The sequence below is a fragment of the Ranitomeya variabilis genome, chromosome 2 (assembly GCF_051348905.1).
Source record: "Ranitomeya variabilis isolate aRanVar5 chromosome 2, aRanVar5.hap1, whole genome shotgun sequence".
In the NCBI taxonomy this organism is placed as follows: domain Eukaryota; kingdom Metazoa; phylum Chordata; class Amphibia; order Anura; family Dendrobatidae; genus Ranitomeya; species Ranitomeya variabilis.
The window spans coordinates 687,366,675-687,388,105 of NC_135233.1; the positions used below are offsets into that span (position 1 = coordinate 687,366,675).

Sequence of the window (21,431 nt, forward strand, 5' to 3'; positions counted from 1 at the left end):
TCTCAGACAAATCATCGTTTACCCTATTTCTGACCTCCGGCCGAGTGTATGTTTGGAGACAGCCCAAAGAAGCATTCCATCCAGACTGCCTTCTCCCAACCGTAAAACATGGCGGAGGTTCTGTGATGATCTGGGGTGCTATTTCGTGGAGATCCGCTGGGCCAATGATATCCCTTCATGGAAGAATTAACAGCCGAGATTGTTTAGGCATTATGGGCGACCAAGTGCATCCAATGGTTCAAGCACTGTTCCTGGAGGGGAACGCCATCTTTCAGGATGATAGTGCACCAATTTATACAGCTAGAATTGTTAAAGCATGGCACGAGGAACATTCTAATGAAGTTGAGCATCTCATCTGGCCCCCACAATCCCCAGACCTCAACAGTATTGAGCATTTATGGGCGATTTTAGAGATTCAAGTTAGATGACGATTTCCGCCGCCATCGTCGCTCAAAGAACTAGAGTTTGTTTTAACTGCAGAATGGGCTACAATTCCTTTGGAAACAATTCACACCTTGTATGAATCCATACCTCGGAGAATTGAGGCTGCAATCGCCGCAAAAGGTGGACCTACACCATATTAAACTAACTTTTGTTGATGTTTCCAGGTGTTTCCATTATTTTGTCCAACCCCTGTATATGGATGGCCATAAGCCTCACTTATGCTTACATTGCCAGACTCCGGTCACTGGTGAATGATGGGCAGTGTTCATTAACTGCATTCGTCCCATGGATCTGATTATCAGTGTCAGGGGTCCATCTCAGTCCTTCAGTTCCAGCATATCCATTTTATTATGACGCTGACGTTCTGCATGCAATGTTTGCAGCAAAGCTCCGACCTCTTGTAAGTAAACCGTCTGCCGTCCATTTTCACCATGCTCTGTATGAGGCTTATTCCTTCTGGGTGTTGCCCCAGATTTTACCCTGGAAAGCGTGAAATCCTCATTTAAGTCATGCAGGTTTTGCCCTGGACTAGCAGACAAATCCACAGCAGAATTTTTTTTCCTTTGTACTGATCCTAAGTCTAAATCTGCTGATGTTGCCATTAAAGGTTTATTTCCCTGTGTTTTGCATTAGTGTTTCTAGTTTGTATCTCTTCCTTACTGAGATGCTGTAAATTCCAGTCCTTTGCCTGAACATATTCTTACTGCTGATTTATCCTGGGGGAATCTCTTCACTTGCTCATATGCGGATGCCACGTCAGTGCTCTGGTGGGCTTCTCGGTGCGGTGCTGTTATGAGGGTCTCTTGTTTCTTTTCCTTCCATTTATGTGACTTCTTCAGAGTATTACTATACACAAGTGTGTTTTCTTTCTTGGCACTGATCCCCTCTGCTTCAGTTTTTCCTGCCTTTCTAGATTAGATTGCCTTACTTCTGTGACCTTCAGCCAATGCTGTGCTGAATGCTGAATGCTGTGTCTCACTTGTCCCAGTGCAGTCAGTACAGTGACCCATTTATGAGCCAGCTGTTGTGTGGATTGCAGCTGCGGAGTGGGTAAGCGGAATGCCAGGCACTCTTGTGTGTGGCACCACACTCCATTGTAAGAGCGCAGAAGAAGATGAGGATCCCTGCAACCCCTGACGTCAGTATTCTGTCCAGCTGATAGATGTGGCCTCTGAAACGCTTATTCCCATCTTCATAGGAGAGTGTTGTTGGACAGCAGCACTTTTGCAATGTACTGTTAATTAATATTTTCAGCAATTCTTCAGTTAACTTTTTATGTTTTTCTTACAGCTCATTGCCTAGGCGACCAACCACCACTGCTGTTTAGATTGTAAGCACTGTACTGAAGCTGGCCCAGGAGTATGAGATGGAGATCCCAGCCGACTTCAGTGCAGTGCTAACAAGCTTTGTAGAAAAAGACTTGTAAGCACTGTGCATGTTCGTTCACCTCTGATAGACAGCAGCGGTGGCCAGTCACCTAGGAAATGTGCTGTATGCAAAAGAACTAAGAAGTGTTAAAATGTCCAGCCGTTTTGGAGATATTAATAAACAGTACATTGCAGAGCTGCTTGTGCTATCCGACAATACCCATTTCTGAAGATAGGAATGACCCGTTAAGTTCTGCATACTTGTATTTGCCTGTATTTGACATGCCAAACTAAAACGTTAAAGAAACTCTTAACTAGAGATGGGGGAACCTGAACAGTAAAGTTTTGCATCCGTACCAACCTCCTGTTCGGGCACGGACACCGAACACGGACTTCACCAGGAAGTCCGTTTTACTGTTCGTGTTCAGCCCCCTGAACACCGGGTGTTTGTCGCGCTGTCGTGCATGACAACGCGGCCAAAACCACTTCTGATCGGTGGTAAAATCATCACCGCCGGTCATACAGCTGCAGCTTCCATGCTGTCAAATGACAGCGTTAGCCCACATCTGTGATTGGAGGTCTAAAGTTTACCTCTGGTCACTGGTGTCGGCTGATGGGACTACTGCTCCCATCAGTTTACAACTGCTGATGCTAATAACAGTGAGGGCAGGCGGCGGCAATGGGATTTTTGAGACCACCTAAAGCTACAGGTCATATGCCTTCTAATACATTGTGACTGATAAATGTACAGTTCTCAGGGTAGAGGAGCATTCTTAACCTGCAGGTCTCAGAAAAACTGCAGCAATATATACAATATGTCCCTTTCAAACCTATATGGCTGAGGCTACGTCCCCACGGTCAGTAATCGGCAGCACTTTGGACGGAGCACTTGTCCGCTCTGTCCAAAGCGCTGCCGGCCTTTGAAAGCAGGTGATTCCACATGTGCACATTGAACGGTGTTGAATCACCGTGCCCAATACATTGTATGGGTGATATTTACCTTGTGGAGACTGAGCATCTCCACAAGATAAATAGACATGCTGCAGTCTGGAAAGACGCGCCACAAGTCTGTCTCTGCGGGTGAGCCACGGGCGTCGGTGCACACATAGTGGGCATGAGATTTCTTGAGATCCCATCCACTATGCTGTAACACCTGGACACTGCGGGTTTGACGCTGCTTAAGTAAGCAACATCCCACGGTCAGTAAAAGCTGCGGGTTGGAACTTACCCTGAACTTTTTTGAGGAGTACCCCCACATAAACAATTGTGTACACTTACCACAGAGACCTCATACGTGGACACCGTCTGTGGCTAATTAACATGAATCACAGCAACCAGTCAGTTTGGCTAGTAAATAAATGTTATATAGAAATTTTTTTAACCATTTTTTATTAGTGTTTTTAAATAACAAAAAAGTGAATAGAAAAGGGAAAGCAAAAATGATATACACTGTAAAGACAACCAACAAAACCTATGTGGAGCGACCAAACATTTGTCACTTCTTATGTGGATAGGTGTTATTAGTGACACAAGTCCAAACCCTTATACAGTGAAGGTCTGACATTTTAAAAATAAGAATATAAATGCAGGGTCATTTTTAAAATATAAAAAATAAAGTATTGCCTACATTTAAAGGAAATCGACAGCTTTTTGCCACCAAATCTTAGAGTAGGATAATGTAGAGGGGAGAGACCCTGATTTGAGCAATGTCACTTACTGGGCTCCTTACTCTAGTTTTGATATTCTAACACTGATAAAATAGTGATTTTATTACTGGATGACTAGTAAACCTGTTGCCATATAGGCCTCCATCTTTGTGAGCTTCATATAGCCCCTCCCCCACCACTGCTTTCTGCCTATGCAGAGTGTCCACAGAAACCTGCCTACAGTGGTGTGGGCGGGGTTTTACATAGATCAGCATTCAGAGAACTGTTAGCTCTGCAGCAGAAACATTTGATTTTATCAAAACTGCAGCAAGCAGCCCAGTAAGTGATACATCGCTGCAATAAGGGTCTCTGTCTCTATATCATGCTGCTCTCAGATGGGGTAACAAGAGCCTGGTGACAGATTCCCTTTAAATGCTCCTACATCCCAGCACTGTAGCTTATGTTTTGTTAGTTGTAGGTCCCCATTGACCAGGGAATGAGATGTTGCACACAAATCTCCCCCATCACTTAACCGCTGCAGCCAATTACTAATAGTATGTGGCCAGTGAGGCCAATAATCAATTACATGGTGAAAAGTGGGAAGCACTCAGATGGCATCAGAGTGCTGTCTGTTTCTACTCGCTGATCAGTTCACTCTAATGGACGACTTTGATCTGCAAATTGAATAGAAATAAAACTTGTCTTTTTCCTCTGACCCGTGAACCCTACACATAAATATGTAGAATGTGTGACAGAAACTGCTGTGTGATTGTGGCCTCATATTGAACCTTCTGAATTGTACCTAAATCTGGTGAAGTCTACTACATGCAGGTCAGGCCTCATTGGTTCTTGGTTTAGAATGTTTTTTTTCTTACAGTTTTCTGTTTTTTTTTTTTCATTGTAGAATTGGTTGGATCCTGCAAAGGAAATAAAAAGGCAAATAAGAAGTAAGTACAGTACTTCCGTCCATGTTGTTGCATTTATGCCACATAGTAGGACCTTTGCTTTGGAAAGTGTGCCCCATAGGAAGCCAGTGTTTGTAATGTACACCTTCCCTGATCACTTGTAATGGAGACCTTTCCTTGTCTATCTGAAGTTAGGTGGGCTTGGGAGCAGCCTGGGTTTTTATACTAACATTACCTTTCACAAGGGTAGGTATAATAAAGTATCTGACCAGAGAGATGGATGGGCGGCGTAGGGACTGCACTCCCTTATGGCCATTGCTCTGTAGGCATGACTGCTACTCACACACTTAGGGCTAACCGTCATGGGACCTAGAAACCTAGAAAATCATCAATGGCCGCCACTATCATTAAAGCCGAGGTCCATGGTATCATTGTCCAAATAATTGACCTAAGGCAGTATTCCCCAACTCCAGTCCTCAAGAGCCACCAACGGGTCATGTTTTCAAGATTTCCTTAGTATTGCAGATGTGATAATTGCATCAACTGGACAGGCAATAATTCCATCACCCATGCAATACTAAGAAAATCCTGAAAACTGGACCTGCTGGTGGCTCTCAAGGACCGGAGTTGGGGAACACTGACATAAGGGAGTGAAATGCATACTACACGTATACCTCCTGGTTAGATTATATCTAGTACTGAGGGGCCATATGGACAATAATGGAGGTGGGATATAAACTATGGTATATCATAAATTTCCCATCCTGCATCGGCATTAAGTTAATGGAGGTGTAAGTCTGGTGAAAGACGCTTAACAATCCACATCCTATTGCTGTTTAATATGGCTTCTCCGACCCCCAGTCACATTTAACAGAAAGTTGCCACTCCGTTTTTCCGGGTTTACCATGATGTTTATTTTGGGTAGAAACGCTGAGGATTTACCCCATTGGATGCCTATAAGTATATGTGTTACTGTACACTGTAATCATGGATTATCGATACCACTAAAGTTCCTGACCTCTTCTTCTGTGAAGAGACTTTTTGCATACTTTAAATTCTCAGAGGAATATTTCATGGCCTATAAGCCGCTAATTGAGGGCAGACAACCCCAAAACAATTCTGCAAATTGTCTGTTGTGGCTTTTTTATAGGCTCGTAAAAGGGTCAATATTGACTTTTAGGATTTGTTTCCTCAATAATTTCTCAAAGGAGCATTGTATGGTCTATAAGGCTACTTTCACACTAGCGTCGGGCTCGGCCCGTCGCAGTACGTCGGGCCGAGGTTCCCGACGCTAGCGTTGTCTCCGCCGCACAACGGGGGCAGCGGATGCATTTTTCCAGTGCATCCGCTGCCCCATTGTGAGGTGCGGGGGAGGTGGGGGCGGAGCTCCGGCCGCGCATGCGCGGTCGGAAAAAGCGGACCGTCGTGAGCAAAAAACGTTACATGTAGCGTTTTTTGGTCCCAACGGTACGGCGCAACCGTCGCAAGACGGTTGCGACGTGTGTCAATCCGTCGCAATACCTCGCTTAATGTTAGGCTATGGGGAAAAAACGCATCCTGCAAGCACTTTTGCAGGATGCGTTTTTTCGGCAAAACGACGCATTGTGGCGGATTGCAGTTAACGCTAGTGTGAAAGTAGCCTTAGTCTCCTTACACCAGCTTGTCAGTCTCCACAAGGAGAGACATCTTATACATATTCTGTAGCACTGTGGTAAGCATGTTAGCAATCCTGAGTTCAGACCCAACTGAAGGGCACCATCTGGCGGAGTTTTAGGTGGCACTAGAGATCCAGTCCTTTTCCTCTCTGAAGAGGCCATTTCCTTTTTTTATTCTTGGGGGAATTAGATTGTGATCTCACTACACCTATTTAGCACTCTCCAGAAGGGGGATACTACCTCTTACACGACCTGTCAGGACCTGTCTCCAAGCTAAATCTGTTCTCCTGCTTTGCACTGATGAGAGCTGATGGAATTTCTGTATGGCGGCTTATCCTAAATCATATGGCATGTTCCTTCAAAGGGTCCATATTGACTTTTAGGTTTGCTACATCCAATAGTTGACACTAGAGTTTCTGTCCTCTTCCTCTCAGAACAGGTACTTATTTGTTTTTTATTGATTGTTGTAGGCTTGGTTCCACATTCCAAAAACTTACTGATAAGTTACTGATTTCCTCTGAAATTGACTCAACTGTTGGGGAAAGGGACTGATATGAATTTCAACAATCCATAATTTTCAGGAGCTTGCAAAAACTTGTTAGACTAAAAGTATATGTAGAGGCAGGTTATTTACAGTTACTAACCTTCTGGTTTTAGTTTTATGTCCCCAAAAAATGTCCAAATGACCAGACTCAGGTGACAATTGGCAGCTTTCATGTGTGATAATTATTACGCAGATCGTTTTCGACCTGGTTTCAGGATAACTTTTCTAATAGAAACTTGTGTAGTCAACTTGGTGCTCAGTTGGCTTTTTATTTGCGTTTACAATGTTAAAAAGGTTCCAATTTCTAGGATATTAGGAACTTGGATATGTGACTGTGAAATGAGATTTCTGTATACATTTTTATTGCCATATACTGTTTTCTGCCACTCCAACCTATCCAGAAATCTCCTAGAATGCTCTATTAGGGCAGAGCTAACATGTAGGTGGATCCCTCACAACCATTCCCACGGCAAGGGTCTTACTCGGATGTCAAGAGGCATTTCAGCCATTTACATTGATGTGTTATGTGTTACCTTGTGCTATATTTTCGCCTGAGCTCCACCACAACTTGTCTTGTACCTAAGCTGCAGTACCAAGCACATCCATATGTACTCACTTGGCTGTATCTAATTCAGTTAAGCACCGTGGCCCTTTCATCTGCAGATTGGTGGGGGTTCAAAGGGTTGAATGCCACCGATCACACACTGATGGATTATCTTAAAGATTGGAAATAACCCTTTAAATACAATTTGTAACCAGGTTTTTTGCTACTAAATTTCAGTGCACCATGATGTGGAGACAGATTTTGATTCCAGCAATGTATCACTTACTGGGCTGCTTGCTGTTTTGTCAGCAGTAGAGTATCACTAGAGGACTGGTAAACCTGCTGCCAGGTAGTATTTATGATCTCTTTAAATCTCGCCTTGACTACTGATCTCTGCTTATGCACCGCATGCACAGAAAGCGGTCAGTCAGTCAGTGGTGGGGGTGGGATTTTCCAGGCTCAGCATTTAGATAACTGCTATAGCTGCAGCACATAAAACTGGGATTTTATCAAAACTGCAGTAATCAGCAGAGTAAATTATACATTGTTGGAATCGGGGGCCTCTGTCTCAACATTATGCTGTTCTCCGATGATGCCCCTTGGAAGAAGCGAGGTGAAACGTGCGTCGGGGTGAGAGGCGCTGCAGCTGACACTGGCAGTAGTTTCATAGCACATCTATACTTGTAGTTTTCAGTTCCTATTGTTGGAATTTTCTTGTCCTATTGCACCATATTCATTATACATATAGAGTCTTGTCGACTCGAGGACAGACACTCTGTACTATTGCACTTCATTATAGTGATCATTGCCACTTAATTTTTATGGGCTATGTGCAATAATTTTATTATCCCGGATATTGACACATTTTAGATTAATGTGTTCTTATAAATTTGGACATTAACAGCCTATCATCACATTGCCTTATGTACATCATTATGACTCAATATTAGGAGCCTTAATTAGAAACTACTTACTATAACTCTGTCATTTTCTGGAATTATTTCATCCACTATATTAAAATGCTGTTACAAATGGTATATGTAATAGCCACTTGAGCATTAATACAGGCATGTACGGTAAATAGTGGTTTTGGAATTCATAACTTATAACATTTGTGATATTTGTCATACTGTCAGCCTCAGTATCTTTGGAGGCATTTCTTTTTTTTTTTAGTACCTTTTTAATTATTAAATTTTTATCTTTACATTATTCAATAAAGATTGATAGGGTTAAAATTATTGATCACTTCATTTTTTGAGGTGTTTCCTCACCGCTTTTAAAAAGTGTATATGCAAGTTCTTCTCACTAAATTAGAATATCCTCAAAAGGTTAATTTATTTCAGTTCTTCAATACAAAAAGTGAAACTCATATTATATAGTCATTACAAACAGAGTGATCTATTTCAAGTGTTTTATTTCTGTTAACCTTGATGATTATGGCTTACAGCCAATGAAAACCCAAAAGTCATTATCTCAGTAAACTAGAATAATGGGCAAAAACCACCTGCAAAAGCTTCCTAAGCATTTAAAAAGGTCTCTAAGGGTACTGTCACACAGTACCATTTTGATCGCTACGACGGTACGATTCGTGACGTTCTAGCGATATCGTTACGATATCGCAGTGTCTGACACGCAGCAGCGATCAGGGATCCTGCTGAGAATCGTACGTCGTAGCAGATCGTTTGGAACTTTCTTTCGTCGCTTGATCACCCGCTGACATCGCTGGATCGTTGTGTGTGACAGCGATCCAGCGATGTGTTCGCATGTAACCAGGGTAAACATCGGGTAACTAAGCGCAGGGCCGCGCTTAGTAACCCGATGTTTACCCTGGTTACCAGCGTAAACGTAAAAAAAACAAACCGTACATACTCACATTCCGGTGTCTGTCCTCCGGCGTCTCAGCTTCTCTGCAGTGTGAGCGCCGGCCAGCCGGAAAGCGAGCACAGCGGTGACGTCTGACGTCACCGCTCTGCTTTCCGGCTATGGCGCTTACACAGTGCAGAGAAGCAGAACGCCGGGGGACAGACACCGGAATGTAAGTATGTACTGTTTGTTTTTTTTACGTTTACGCTGGTAACCAGGGTAAACATCGGGTTACTAAGCGCGGCCCTGCGCTTAGTAACCCGATGTTTACCCTGGTTACCCGGGGACTTCGGCATCGCTCCAGCGCCGTGATTGCAACGTGTGACCGCAGTGTACGACGCTGGAGCGATAATCATACGATCGCTGCGACGTCACGGATCGACACACACCACAAGGAGAGTAAGCCACAAAAGGTCATTGCTAAAGAAGCTGGCTGTTCAGAGTGCTGTATCCAAGCATATTAATGGAAAGTTGAGTGGAAGGAAAAAGTGTGGAAGAAAAAGGTGCACAAGTAACCGGGATAACCGCAGCCTTGAAAGAATTGTTAAGAAAATGCCATTCAAAAATTTGGAGGAGATTCACAAGGAGTGGACTGCTGCTGGAGTCATTGCTTCAAGAGCCACCACACACAGATGTATCCAGGACATGGGCTACAAGTGTCACAATCCCTGTGCCAAGCCACTCATGACCAGTAGACAACTCCAGAAGTGTTTAACCTCGGCCAAGGAGAAAAAGAACTGGACTGTTGCTCAGTGGTCCAAGGTGTAGTTTTCAGATGAATGTAAATTTAGCATTTCATTTGGAAATCAAAGACCCAGAGTCTGTATGAAGAGTGGAGAGGCCACAATACAAGCTGCTTGAGGTCTAGTGTGAAGTATCCACAATCAGTGATGGTTTGGGGAGCCATGTCATATGCAGGTGTAGGTCCACTGTGTTTTATCAAGATAAAAACCAAAGAAAAAAAGCCCGAACATGAGGTCAGATAAGTTTAAAGAAAATAGTTAGATAAAATACCTTTATTAATCGTCGTAAATAGTACTACAAACATATGAAATGTCTGCACACTTAGGCTGCTTTCACACATCATTTTTTTCTCATAGACTTGTATTACCACCGGATTGCGACGGACGGCCTCACGTTTCATCCGTTTTTTGCCGGATTCGTCAAAAATCTGTTTCCCGGCGGTCGGAGAAAACGAACATAGGAACGTTTTTTCTGTCCGTTGAAAAACCGGCCAGCGACTGATCTGGCGAAAAACGGGTGAAACGTGAGTGAGGTCAAATGATGGAATCTGGCTACGGATTTGTGTTTTTTTTTTAAAGAAATCATGCATTTTCCATTCTGGAGTCTCTCTCTCACTCTCTATCTCATCTCTATCTCATCTCTATCTCATCTCTATCTCATCTCTCTCTCTCTCTCTCCCTCTCTCCCTCCCCTCATACTCTGATCCGGCGAAAAAAAATGGATCCGTTGCATCAGTTTTTCACAATTTCCAATTTACATCTGTCTTTTACTCTCTAATATTTTTTTTATTGTTGTATATTATCTTCTTGGTGAGGTGGTTTTTGGATGAACGCATGCATCATATATTTTATATTTACTTTTATCTCCAATTCTTTTATACTATGTGTTATTAAGTGTGCAGGCATTTCATGTCTTTCTAGTACTATTTACCACGATTAATGAAGGTATTTTATCCGTAACTATGTTTTTACTTATTTGACCTCACGATCAGACTTTTTTTCTTTGGTTTTTATACTAAACTAGATGGTGGCCCGATTCTAACGCATCAGGTATTCTAGAATATGCATGTCCACGTAGTATATTGCCCAGCCACGTAGTATATTGCCCAGCCACGTAGTATATTGCCCAGCCACGTAGTATATTGCCCAGCCACGTAGTATATTGCCCAGCCACGTAGTATATTGCCCAGCCACGTAGTATATTGCCCAGCCACGTAGTATATTGCCCAGCCACGTAGTATATTGCCCAGCCACGTAGTATATTGCCCAGCCACGTAGTATATTGCCCAGCCACGTAGTATATTGCCCAGCCACGTAGTATATTGCCCAGCCACGTAGTATATTGCCCAGCCACGTAGTATATTGCCCAGCCACGTAGTATATTGCCCAGCCACGTAGTATATTGCCCAGCCACGTAGTATATTGCCCAGCCACGTAGTATATTGCCCAGCCACGTAGTATATTGCCCAGCCACGTAGTATATTGCCCAGCCACGTAGTATATTGCCCAGCCACGTAGTATATTGCCCAGCCACGTAGTATACAGCACAGAGCCACGTAGTATATTGGCCAGTCACGTAGTATATTGCCCAGCCACGTTTGTCACAGGTTAAAAAATAAACATATACTCACCTTTCCGAGGGCCCATTGTAGTTCACGGCAGCTTCTGGTCCCAGGGTTGGTCTGAGCGCAGGACCTGTGATGACGTTGCGGTCACATGACCGTGTAGCGGTCACATGACCGTGACGTCACGTCAGGTCCTTTCCGCTCAGGACTTGTCATGACGGCACGGTCACATGACCGTGACGTCATGGCAGGTCCTTCTGCCATACGATCTTTGCCACCGCAACCTGTAACGGAAGATGGCGGGCGGCTCGAGCGGCTCAGCAGACTACAGAGGGTGAGTATAGCAGGTTTTTTTAATTTATTTATTATTTTTAACATTACATTTTGTACTATTGATGCAGCATAGGCAGCGTCAATAGTACAAAGTTGGGGACACACAGGGTTAATAGCGGCGGTAACGGAGTGCGTTACCCGTGGCATAGCGCGGTCCGTTACCGCCAGCATTAACCCTGTGTGAGCGGTGACCGGAGAGGTGTATGCGGGCGCCGGGCAGTGAGTGCGGGGAGTAAGGAGCTGCCATTTTTTTCCGGACTGTGCGCATCGCTGATTGGTAGCGGCAGCAGCTGCCGAGACCAATCAGCGAACGAATAACCGCGACAGAAAGACGGAAGTACCCTTAGACAATTATATAGTAGATTCCGAATGGTCTTCCATTTTTTCCTATACAACAGGTGTTTAATACGTTTGGTGTATATACCGTAATTACCACACTTTTCTTGTGAACTTGTGTTAAACATCTATTGTTGTGTTCAATACGTGTGTTCAATACGTGTGTTCAATACGTCATGTCAAGACCAAAGTCAGCACAGCTGTGTACCAGGAAATTGTAGAGCGCTTCATGCTTCCCTCAGCCGACAAGCTTATTGGAGATGGAATTTCATTCTCCAGCAGGACTTGGCACCTGTCCACACTGCCAAATGTACCAATACCTGGTTTAAATTCAACAGTATCACTGTGTTTGATTGGCCAACGAGCTTGTCGACGTTAACCCCATAGAGAATCTATGGGAATCTATGGGGTATTGTCAAGATGAAGATGAGACCCCAGACCCACAATGCAGACGAGGTGAAGGCTGCTATCAAAGCAACCTGAAATTAACTTTTTGATGATATTCTAAGTTAGTGAGAAGCACTTGTAGATTGTTCAGTTGGGAAGTGCTGCATACTTATATTAATTGGACATGTGTGTTGTTCATTGTTCTCAGATGAAGTAGCTAATACCAAGTGACAGATTCCCTTTAACTTGATGGACCACTCTATTAAAACAGATGCCTCCTTGAACACATGTAGATTTCCTCTTTTTTTTTTTTTTTACTCTTGCGATATGAAATCACAGTAGAGGGTTAATGTTGGTAAGTATTTGACTATTGTACTAAGCAAAATCTAATATGGTTGAGTAAAGTGTTGCTTTTGTAGCACATCCAGTGAAGCCAGTGATGAGCCGGCCTATTCTATATGATCATGGGGATGCTCTATTAGTGAGGGATAGCACGGGAGGCCTCCATGTGCTGTGGTTCTGACAGGTCTCGAGCAGATCCTGAGTACAGAGAGCCTTGCAGATGATGATAGCCTCTTGAAATTTTGTCATCAGGACACTTTTGAAGATGGGGTCTCATGTTGCAGTGCATAGCAACTCTCTTGGGGGCATGTGGTTTAGAAAGACTTGGATGAAGCATTTAGTGGCTTTACTGGGAAGCTTTCTGCAGTAACCAGATGGCATATTGTATGAATTTGATTGGCTCATGACTATACAGATGCAGCTTTGAAAGGGAAGTAAAAGCAAAAAATGTAATATTCTAAAACAGTGACAGCTCGTTCCACCCAATTTTTTAATTCACGACACATTTTTTGGCTGTTCTCTATGATGTTTCTTTCATCCCCGCCCTTTGTGCACACACAGACTGAATGGTGGAATGCGGCCAGATTCACATACCCTCATCTGGAAGAAATATGGGAGCAGACCTCCTATCTGTGATGTCGGCCTGCGTTTCTGTTGTTTTAACTAAAGCAAACCCATGTACACACACAAGCTCGCTGTAGAAGTATTATTCCTCCGCCATTCCCATAAGGATTGATGTTTTCTAGATTCCATACATAGCTGGCAAACACGAGCTGTCCTCTGGAATATAGCGGCCGTCACAGCTGCTGTCTATACCTTCATGTAAATTCTGTAATCGCTCTTATGCGGCCTGTGTGCATTCCTCATATGGTGCCTGAGTGGCTGCAGACTCTTTTGCATGTTTTTTTTTTTTTTTTGTCTCCGTACAGTGATTATTTTTTTCCCAAGCTGGGGCTATGATTGCATCGTTTGAGAATTTTGGCTCTGTCCACTTTACTTCATGTTGCATAGAGTCTGAATTGGTTCTTCTAATTGGATAAACTGTAATGTCATGAAAAGAGCAGAGATGATCATTAGCAGATTCACTTGGCAGCATATTTTGTGTTATTTCTTAATGGTGGGATGAAATCCCTAATATACACTCCTATCCTATGTTGAGAATCCTATGCACTAACAGGCAGAAAGTGGCTACCTACCTGTTGTGCTCGGCGCAATTCTCCACCGGCACAGAGCTGATGTCATGTCAACAGAGCAGACAATTTTTCCTGTTGACAGGTGGGACTACTGGTGTCATGCTGATTGACTGCCAACTCCCCACTGCCTAATTGGGGGAAGCCAGCTGTCAATCAGCATGACGCCAGTATCCCCACCCTGTCAGGAAGAGAAATCGCTGCTCTGTTGACAGGAGCAGCTGAATCTCTGGCAGGAGCTGTCAATGACCGATGCCGGGTACAACAGGCAGGTAGTTGCCTCTGCTAGCAGCGTCATGCCTGTTAGTGCTTAGATATATATAGATATATAAAGATAAGTAGTGGAGTGTGCTGTTCCATTTTTTCTAATATATATATATATATATATATATATATATATATATATATATATATATATATATATATATATATATATATAGTAGAAAAAATGGAACAGCACACTCCACTACTTATCTTCGGTTGCAAAGCCCAGACAACCCGTCCTCGGTTGTTTCCAATCCATAAACTTCACAAAAACAGGCAGCACTCCATATTCTTTAGGTCAATATGCAGGTGTTTATTGTGTCCACATCTCCATGCAATGTTTTGGCTCTAGCTGAGCCTTTCTCCTGCATATTGACCTAAAGAATATGGAGTGCTGCCTGTTTTTATAATTTTTTTTTTTTTAAAGTTCCGTATATCCACTTTAACAGAAACTCCCATCACCTGTGCATTACTAAGGAAATACTGAGAACTTCATCTGGTGGGGGGGCCGTGAAGGCTGGATTTGGGAAATCGTGTATTAAAGGGAACCTGACAGTAGGAACGTGCTGCAGTAGATTGGGCAGCATGTATTAGATGCTGGCTGTATGACTTCTGCCATATATATGTTTAAATCTGAAATGCTGTAGTATTCAAGAGAACAACCTACCGTAGTTTAAAAGCTGGCGGTGGCAGAGGCACATGGGAGTGTAGTCGGACAGGAGGGTCCCCAGCGGGTTTTCCGCTCCCGCTGCCTGCCCTGAAGAGACTGGTCTCTCACTATACATGCATGCATGCAGGGAGAGACCAGTCAGTCATTGGCAGTGGGCAGGGAGAAGCCGCTGGCAATCGCCGGTTTGGTCTCCCATGCAGCGCTGGCCCCGGCGGCTTTTAATTTATACGCCTACCTGGCTGAAATCATACAGCCAGTGTCTGATACATGCCACCCATGCAGCATGTGACCGCTGTCCGGGTCGCTTTACATAGTTCATGGCTTTTAAGAATAACTTTGATTCATGTGTGAGGTATGTTATGACATTTTGGTGGCAAAAATATTGCAACGTGCAAGTATGAACAAAGCCTAGCGGTCCGTAACCCAGCGCACTGCCGGCTTACTCTCCACAATGTGCAATGCCTGTGCACACTGCTGGGTGGCTCATGTTTTAGTGGGAATAGTGGTGACCATTGCGCCCGTTAATTGGAAATGTAACTTTTTCCCCAGTGACCTTCATGTATTTAGACTGGAATTATTTACATTACTGGAAATTTCTAAGGATGATGACACCTTCAGAAAAGTCACATATTTTTCAGATTTTGTCTGTTCATTTTTCCAATCTGTTAGTTACCTATTAGTCTTTGTATAAATCAATCAATTTTGTCTCTGAGAAAAGAAATATGGAAACGTAGTACCTCCCTTATCTTTAGGTTCCAGGATTTGTATGATTAGTTGGAAACATCAGCTGCAATCTGTGACTATTATCTACATCTGTGTCTATATCATTCCAATTCTCTGCTTGGCCCCGCGAGGGATACGGAGAGACACAACAGTGGGGATTGTCCTCACCAGGGGTAAACCATTCATTCTGGTGGTGCGCCCGCTATGAATCGTATCGATTGTGTACCGTTTAGCCCTTGCCTTCCTCCACTTAACAATGCTGCTAATCATATTTGCTGTCTGGGCAAATTCTTGACATTTTAATCATTACATAACTTGCAATTTCAGACATGGTAAATGACCTCCGTATCTAAAAATACTGCACAATTAGAGTCCTTTCCTACCTCCTTGAATGGCTTTTTCTTAACATTGAGGCAGCCAGGATATCGATAGTATATCTTCTAATCTTTAATCTTTTCTTAAGAGCAGAAGATTGACAGATCTACCAGGAAGTAGAATCTGGCTGTGTGTGCTGGACATTTATTTGCCAATAGTTTTGGGCAGTGGAAACCCTTTTCATTCCACCTTACAATATTGTAGGCAATGTGCTATTTCTTTCCTTTCAAGTTACTCACGGTTCGTCGCAGTGCATGGATGATGTGGACGGAAAAATCATCAGAGATCACCGATCAAGACAACACTGAAAAGACGTTGGATGGTGTTGGCTAATTGCAATCTTATGAGATTTTCCATTACTGTTTTTAGATCTAATGTCCCCTGATGTTTTGGCATCTCATTGAACAGGATGGGACTTGGCATTGAAGACCTTTACATTTTTCCTCCTGTTATTTCAGATTCGCCATGGCAGTTTGTGTTTAACGTCAAGTTTTATCCTCCGGACCCCTCTCAGTTGACTGAAGACATTACCAGGTAGCCGAGACCTCATTCAGATGATATGCTCATGCGTTCTGCCATGGGCAGCATTTCTGCTCTTGCTGTTATGTCCAGGAATAGGGCTCAGCATTGCATATTTCTGTAGATTTATTATACACACTAGTGATGTTTCCACACATTTCTAGGTTATGTTGTATACACTGCTTTTTCATATGTCTGCTTCAGTCATCTGTGGCGCTGCTCAGTCTCTAACCGAAAAAGCATTGTGTAGGTTGCTGGAAGAGCACCCAAAAGACACAGCCTCATACCATGCCAGGGGTAAGACGTGATGGGTGGCAAGTGTTTCAAAAGAATCATTGTTAGAAAGCATTTGGCTCAATAAAATAGAAAATCACTTCAAGCCTTTTTCTATGATGTTAGAGTTGCATTTGTTGATCCAATGCATTTTCTTGTTTAATGGCCTGAACTGTCTCCTCAGATACTACCTGTGCCTTCAGCTCCGTCAGGATGTTGCTTCTGGCCGTCTGCCTTGCTCATTTGTCACACATGCACTCCTGGGCTCTCTGACATTGCAGGCTGAGGTTGGAGATTATGATGCCGATGAGCACAGTGCCGACTATATCAATGACTTTCAGTTTGCACCCAACCAAACCAAGGAACTGGAAGACAAACTTGTGGAGCTACACAAAACACACAGGTCTGTAAGATTTTGTGTAATGAAATAATAATAATAAAAAAAACCCTCAAACAAAAGACTAGTAGTTCTGTCAACAGACTTGCCTTCAGGCCACATTCATACGTTCAGTATTTTACCTCAGGATTTGTACGCCAAAATCGCAAGCGGGTGAGAAATCTAGAAGTGGTGACGTGTTTCTATTATACTTTTCCTCTTGTTCCACACCTGGTTTTGGCTTACAAATACTGATGTAAAATGCTGACCATTACTGAACATGTGAACGTGGCCTAAATGTGATGTTCCAGATTGAGCCAACTAAAACAAATGTCCTCGAAGTGTTCTAGGAATCTTGCATGTGTTGGGGCTTCAAATTCTTTCCTAACGACACATGTTGGGGGACCAGGTAATAGTTAAGATTGGCTTTCTGTCGGCCCAGTCCTTTGTCCCCACAAGAGATAAGCCATGTCGTTGGGTTTTGGTAATGGCTTACTGCCCTATCCCTATTGGAGTAACCATGCTCTTTACATATAGCTTTGGTATGGTACAAAAGGAAAGCCTATAACCAGGTTACCAAGGCTTCTAGTGATGGTAGTGTTTAGTAACAAAAAGGGTTGTGCCAAAATTATACTTACATTTTATATCTGGGGCTGATCATTCTGACCTGCAAAATGTTGGGGATGTAAGTGTTGGCAGTGTGCATCAGTAACAAAGCTGATGATGCCTTGTTAATGATAGTCAATAAACCCGCACTGCACATGGATGTCATAATGGGCCTCAAAAATGACCGTTTATTTAAATGGCCACCATGTAATACTATAGTGATACATCACTTTGCAGAAGTTTCATGCAAATGTGGAAAAATTGCTACAAGAAGTAAGAATGCTTTAAATAAAATAGAAGTTTTAATAGTCTAGTTTTATCGTTTAACAAAATGCAAAGCTAATAAAAAAAGAGAAATTTAAATCAATATTTGGTGTGACTGGCCTTTGACTTCAAAACAACATCAAAACATTAGTTCTTCTAGGTACACGTGCACACAGTTTTTGAAGGAACTCGGCAGTAAGGTTGTTCCAATTTAGTGGGGAATGAAGATGATTTTTCTGATAAGATGGATTACAAAGTTTCTTATAATCACCTGTACTATTGATTTATACAGAACTTGTTGAAAGTACAGTTCTATTATAACCATCTTCAGTGTAAAGTAGAACAAGGAGTCCTGGAAGAGATGATGTGGTTCCTACAGAGCTCTAATTTAACCATCAGGGAGTCTGTGGAAATATAGCAATAGACAGAAGGATTTGCACAAGCCTATATCCAGAGATCTGTGGTTAGTTCTCTAAGATGTTTTGAACAGCTTCCCTGCCGAGTTTCTTCAAAAACTCTGCCAGAAGATTGATTCTATTTTGAAGGGAAAGTGTTGTCACACCAAATTTAGATTCCTCTTTTGATCATTCACCTTGTATTTTGTTGACTGATAAAAAAAATTAACTATTAGCACTTGAAACTTTGAAAGTGTTCTTTGCAGTATTCTTTCCACATCTGTCAAAAGCTTATTCTGAAAATTTTTTGGGAGGTCGGATCAAACTTGCTTTGCAGCAGTTTTAAATCCAGGGTTAGCAAAGAAAGATACAAAAGAATGTGAGTGTTTCTACTTGGTACTATATTCTGCAAATGAAAACATATTTTCCAATTTTTAGAGGGCTTACCCCAGCACAAGCAGATGCTGTTTTCTTAGAAAATGCGAAGAAGTTATCAATGTATGGTGTGGATCTGCATCATGCCAAGGTATTGTATTTTTTGGACATGTGTTTGAGTAGAGTGTAGAAAAGCAATCCCGTTAAGGCCTTCTTAACATCTGCGCTGTCACACAAGGGACATCTGATTCCTTTGAGGAGTAACTGGTTAGATAACACAGGTCAACAAAAAAAATTTTTTTTTCTGGTGTCCAAAATATTTTAATGAATTTGGGGTATTTTTGGGGTGCTGATTCTGAATATGCTATCAGTTTTGCCAGATTGGCTCAAGTTTTTGACATTTTTGGTATCTTATTTATAGCACTTGTTGGTAAATGCGACGCATCATCTCATTAATTTCTTTGGATTAGTACTTGAACTGAGCAGTTCTCAATATAGTTTTGTGTTAATTAGTGTTCTAAAAGTTTGTTCATAGCTTGATTTTTGCACTAACTTTATGTTGTTGTCTGTTTTCCAGTGAAAAGCATGAACTCATCGAGAAGAAGTTGTCTTAACGATCCAGACTCATTCTGTTACATTTGTGGTGAATACACACTGCCAAAACATAGAAGAAACATAACAGACTTCGTAAAAAAAGTGTATTTTGCCTATTTTGGGGTTATGCTTGGGGACCAAGACAAGTTTTGGGCACCACACATAGTGTGCAAAGCATGTATCGAACTATTACGAAAATGACGCAAAGGACAAAGAAAAAGCTTCAAATTTGGTGTTCCAATGGTGTGGAGAGAGCCAAAAAATCATCATGATGACTGTTATTTCTGTGCAGTGCAAGTGCAAGGATTCAATAAGCATAAGAAACGAAAATGGGAGTAACATGGAATCTGCAAGAAGGCCTGTCCCTCATTGTGAAGATGTGCCTGTACCTGTGTTTACCATAAATAACAGTCATCATGATGATTTTTTGGCTCTCTCCACACCATTGGAACACCAAATTTGAAGCTTTTTCTTTGTCCTTTGCTCCATTTTCGTAATAATTCGATACATGCTTTGCACACTATGTGTGGTGCCCAAAACTTGTCTTGGTCCCCAAGCATAACCCCAAAATAGGCAAAATACACTTTTTTTACGAAGTCTGTTATGTTTCTTCTATGTTTTGGCAGTGTGTATTCACCACAAATGTAACAGAATGAGTCTGGATCGTTAAGACAACTTCTTCTTGATGAGTTCATGCTTTTCACTGGAAAACAGACAACAACATAAAGTTAGTGCAAAAATCAAGCTATGAACAAACTTTTAGAACACTAATTAACACAAAACTATATTGAGAACTGCTCAGTTCAAGTACTAATCCAAAGAAATTAATGAGATGATGCGTCGCATTTACCAACAAGTGCTATAAATAAGATACCAAAAATCTCAAAAACTTGAGCCAATCTGGCAAAACTGATGACCTATTCAGAATCAGCACCCCAAAAATACCCTAAATTCGATGAAATATCTTTGGCACCAAAAATGCTGTTGACCAGTGTAATATATGCTCCTTTTAGATCACCCACTTCATAAAGTAAGCTTGTAAAGCTCCAGAAATTTTCTCTCTGAAGGCTTCAAAGTGTAAATTTGCTACTGGTGCTCATTGTTCCCATGATTCAGTGAGCTTTGATACACATTATATGTCACACTGCATATTTGCATGTTTTGTAGACCATAAAAGGTTTCTTGTGCCCTACAGGACTCTGAAGGTGTGGATATAATGCTTGGTGTTTGTGCAAATGGGCTACTCATTTATAAAGACAGACTACGAATTAATCGTTTTGCTTGGCCCAAGATTCTGAAAATTTCCTACAAGCGCAGCAATTTTTTCATTAAAGTGAGACCTGGTGAGGTAAGTTGTGTTGTCCCATTTTTTGGAGTCTGACGATATAATCTGACAACTAGCTATTGAGCCGAGCAGGATTTTTTATTTCAGTGCGAAAGGAGAGAAGAAACTGCTTCTCTCTTATTAAAGCAAAGGAATGTTGAAATCCTGTTCTTGCTCTGCCTCCATAAATCATTAGAAATGGGTGGGCTTGGCTGACTTTAGTAAAATTGACCACGTTCGTGCAATGTGTCTTGTAGGCTTATAGTTATTAGTTTAGAATTCTGATTTGTTACTTTTCTCCAAACATGGATGCTCTTTATGGTGATGTAGAGTAATAAATCAGTGTGGTGCACTCACATTGACAGGTTGTCAATGAATCGTCAAATGGTTATGCCTCAGCATAAATATAAGGGGGTGTCCAGAACTTGTATGTTGAGGAGTCTCCCATTCGTGTCACCATTGCATTTGCTGGGCCTTTACATCAAATCGATGAACCTTTAGAATGGTGATATTCACTGATACGTGAAAGTTTCAGCATCTTGGAAAATAAATGTTTAGTTTTATAGGTCCTTCAGTTAACTGGGCCTTCATACTGCACTTTAGTAAACGCTTGTTGATCCCTTCAGTGCTTACGTTCAGCCCACCCCCTCAAAACGGGATTTGGGCATTTGTGCTGATGTGGCCATAGACTATAATGGTGCTGACAGAGTGGGCGTGTGCTCTGTCGTGCGTAATTTTCGGGCATATACACCTGGAGGCTGACACCCAGATGCAGTTTACCACTTCTGAGTGTTCACCTCCCTTAGGCA

General features: G+C 42.3%; 1 protein-coding gene across 21 annotated transcripts in view; it reads left to right on the forward strand.

Annotated features, from left to right (window-relative positions):
* The window catches only part of EPB41L2 (erythrocyte membrane protein band 4.1 like 2), a 193,161-nt gene that overhangs the window by 108,193 nt on the left and 63,537 nt on the right, over nt 1–21,431 (forward strand). For all 21 annotated transcript variants that reach the window (XM_077289360.1, XM_077289368.1, XM_077289363.1 and 18 more), the window contains 5 exons: nt 4,362–4,404; nt 16,355–16,430; nt 16,873–17,091; nt 18,768–18,855; nt 20,494–20,646. In XM_077289360.1, the coding sequence (XP_077145475.1) occupies nt 4,362–4,404; nt 16,355–16,430; nt 16,873–17,091; nt 18,768–18,855; nt 20,494–20,646 (579 nt within the window). The remainder of the gene's footprint in view (nt 1–4,361; nt 4,405–16,354; nt 16,431–16,872; nt 17,092–18,767; nt 18,856–20,493; nt 20,647–21,431) is intronic.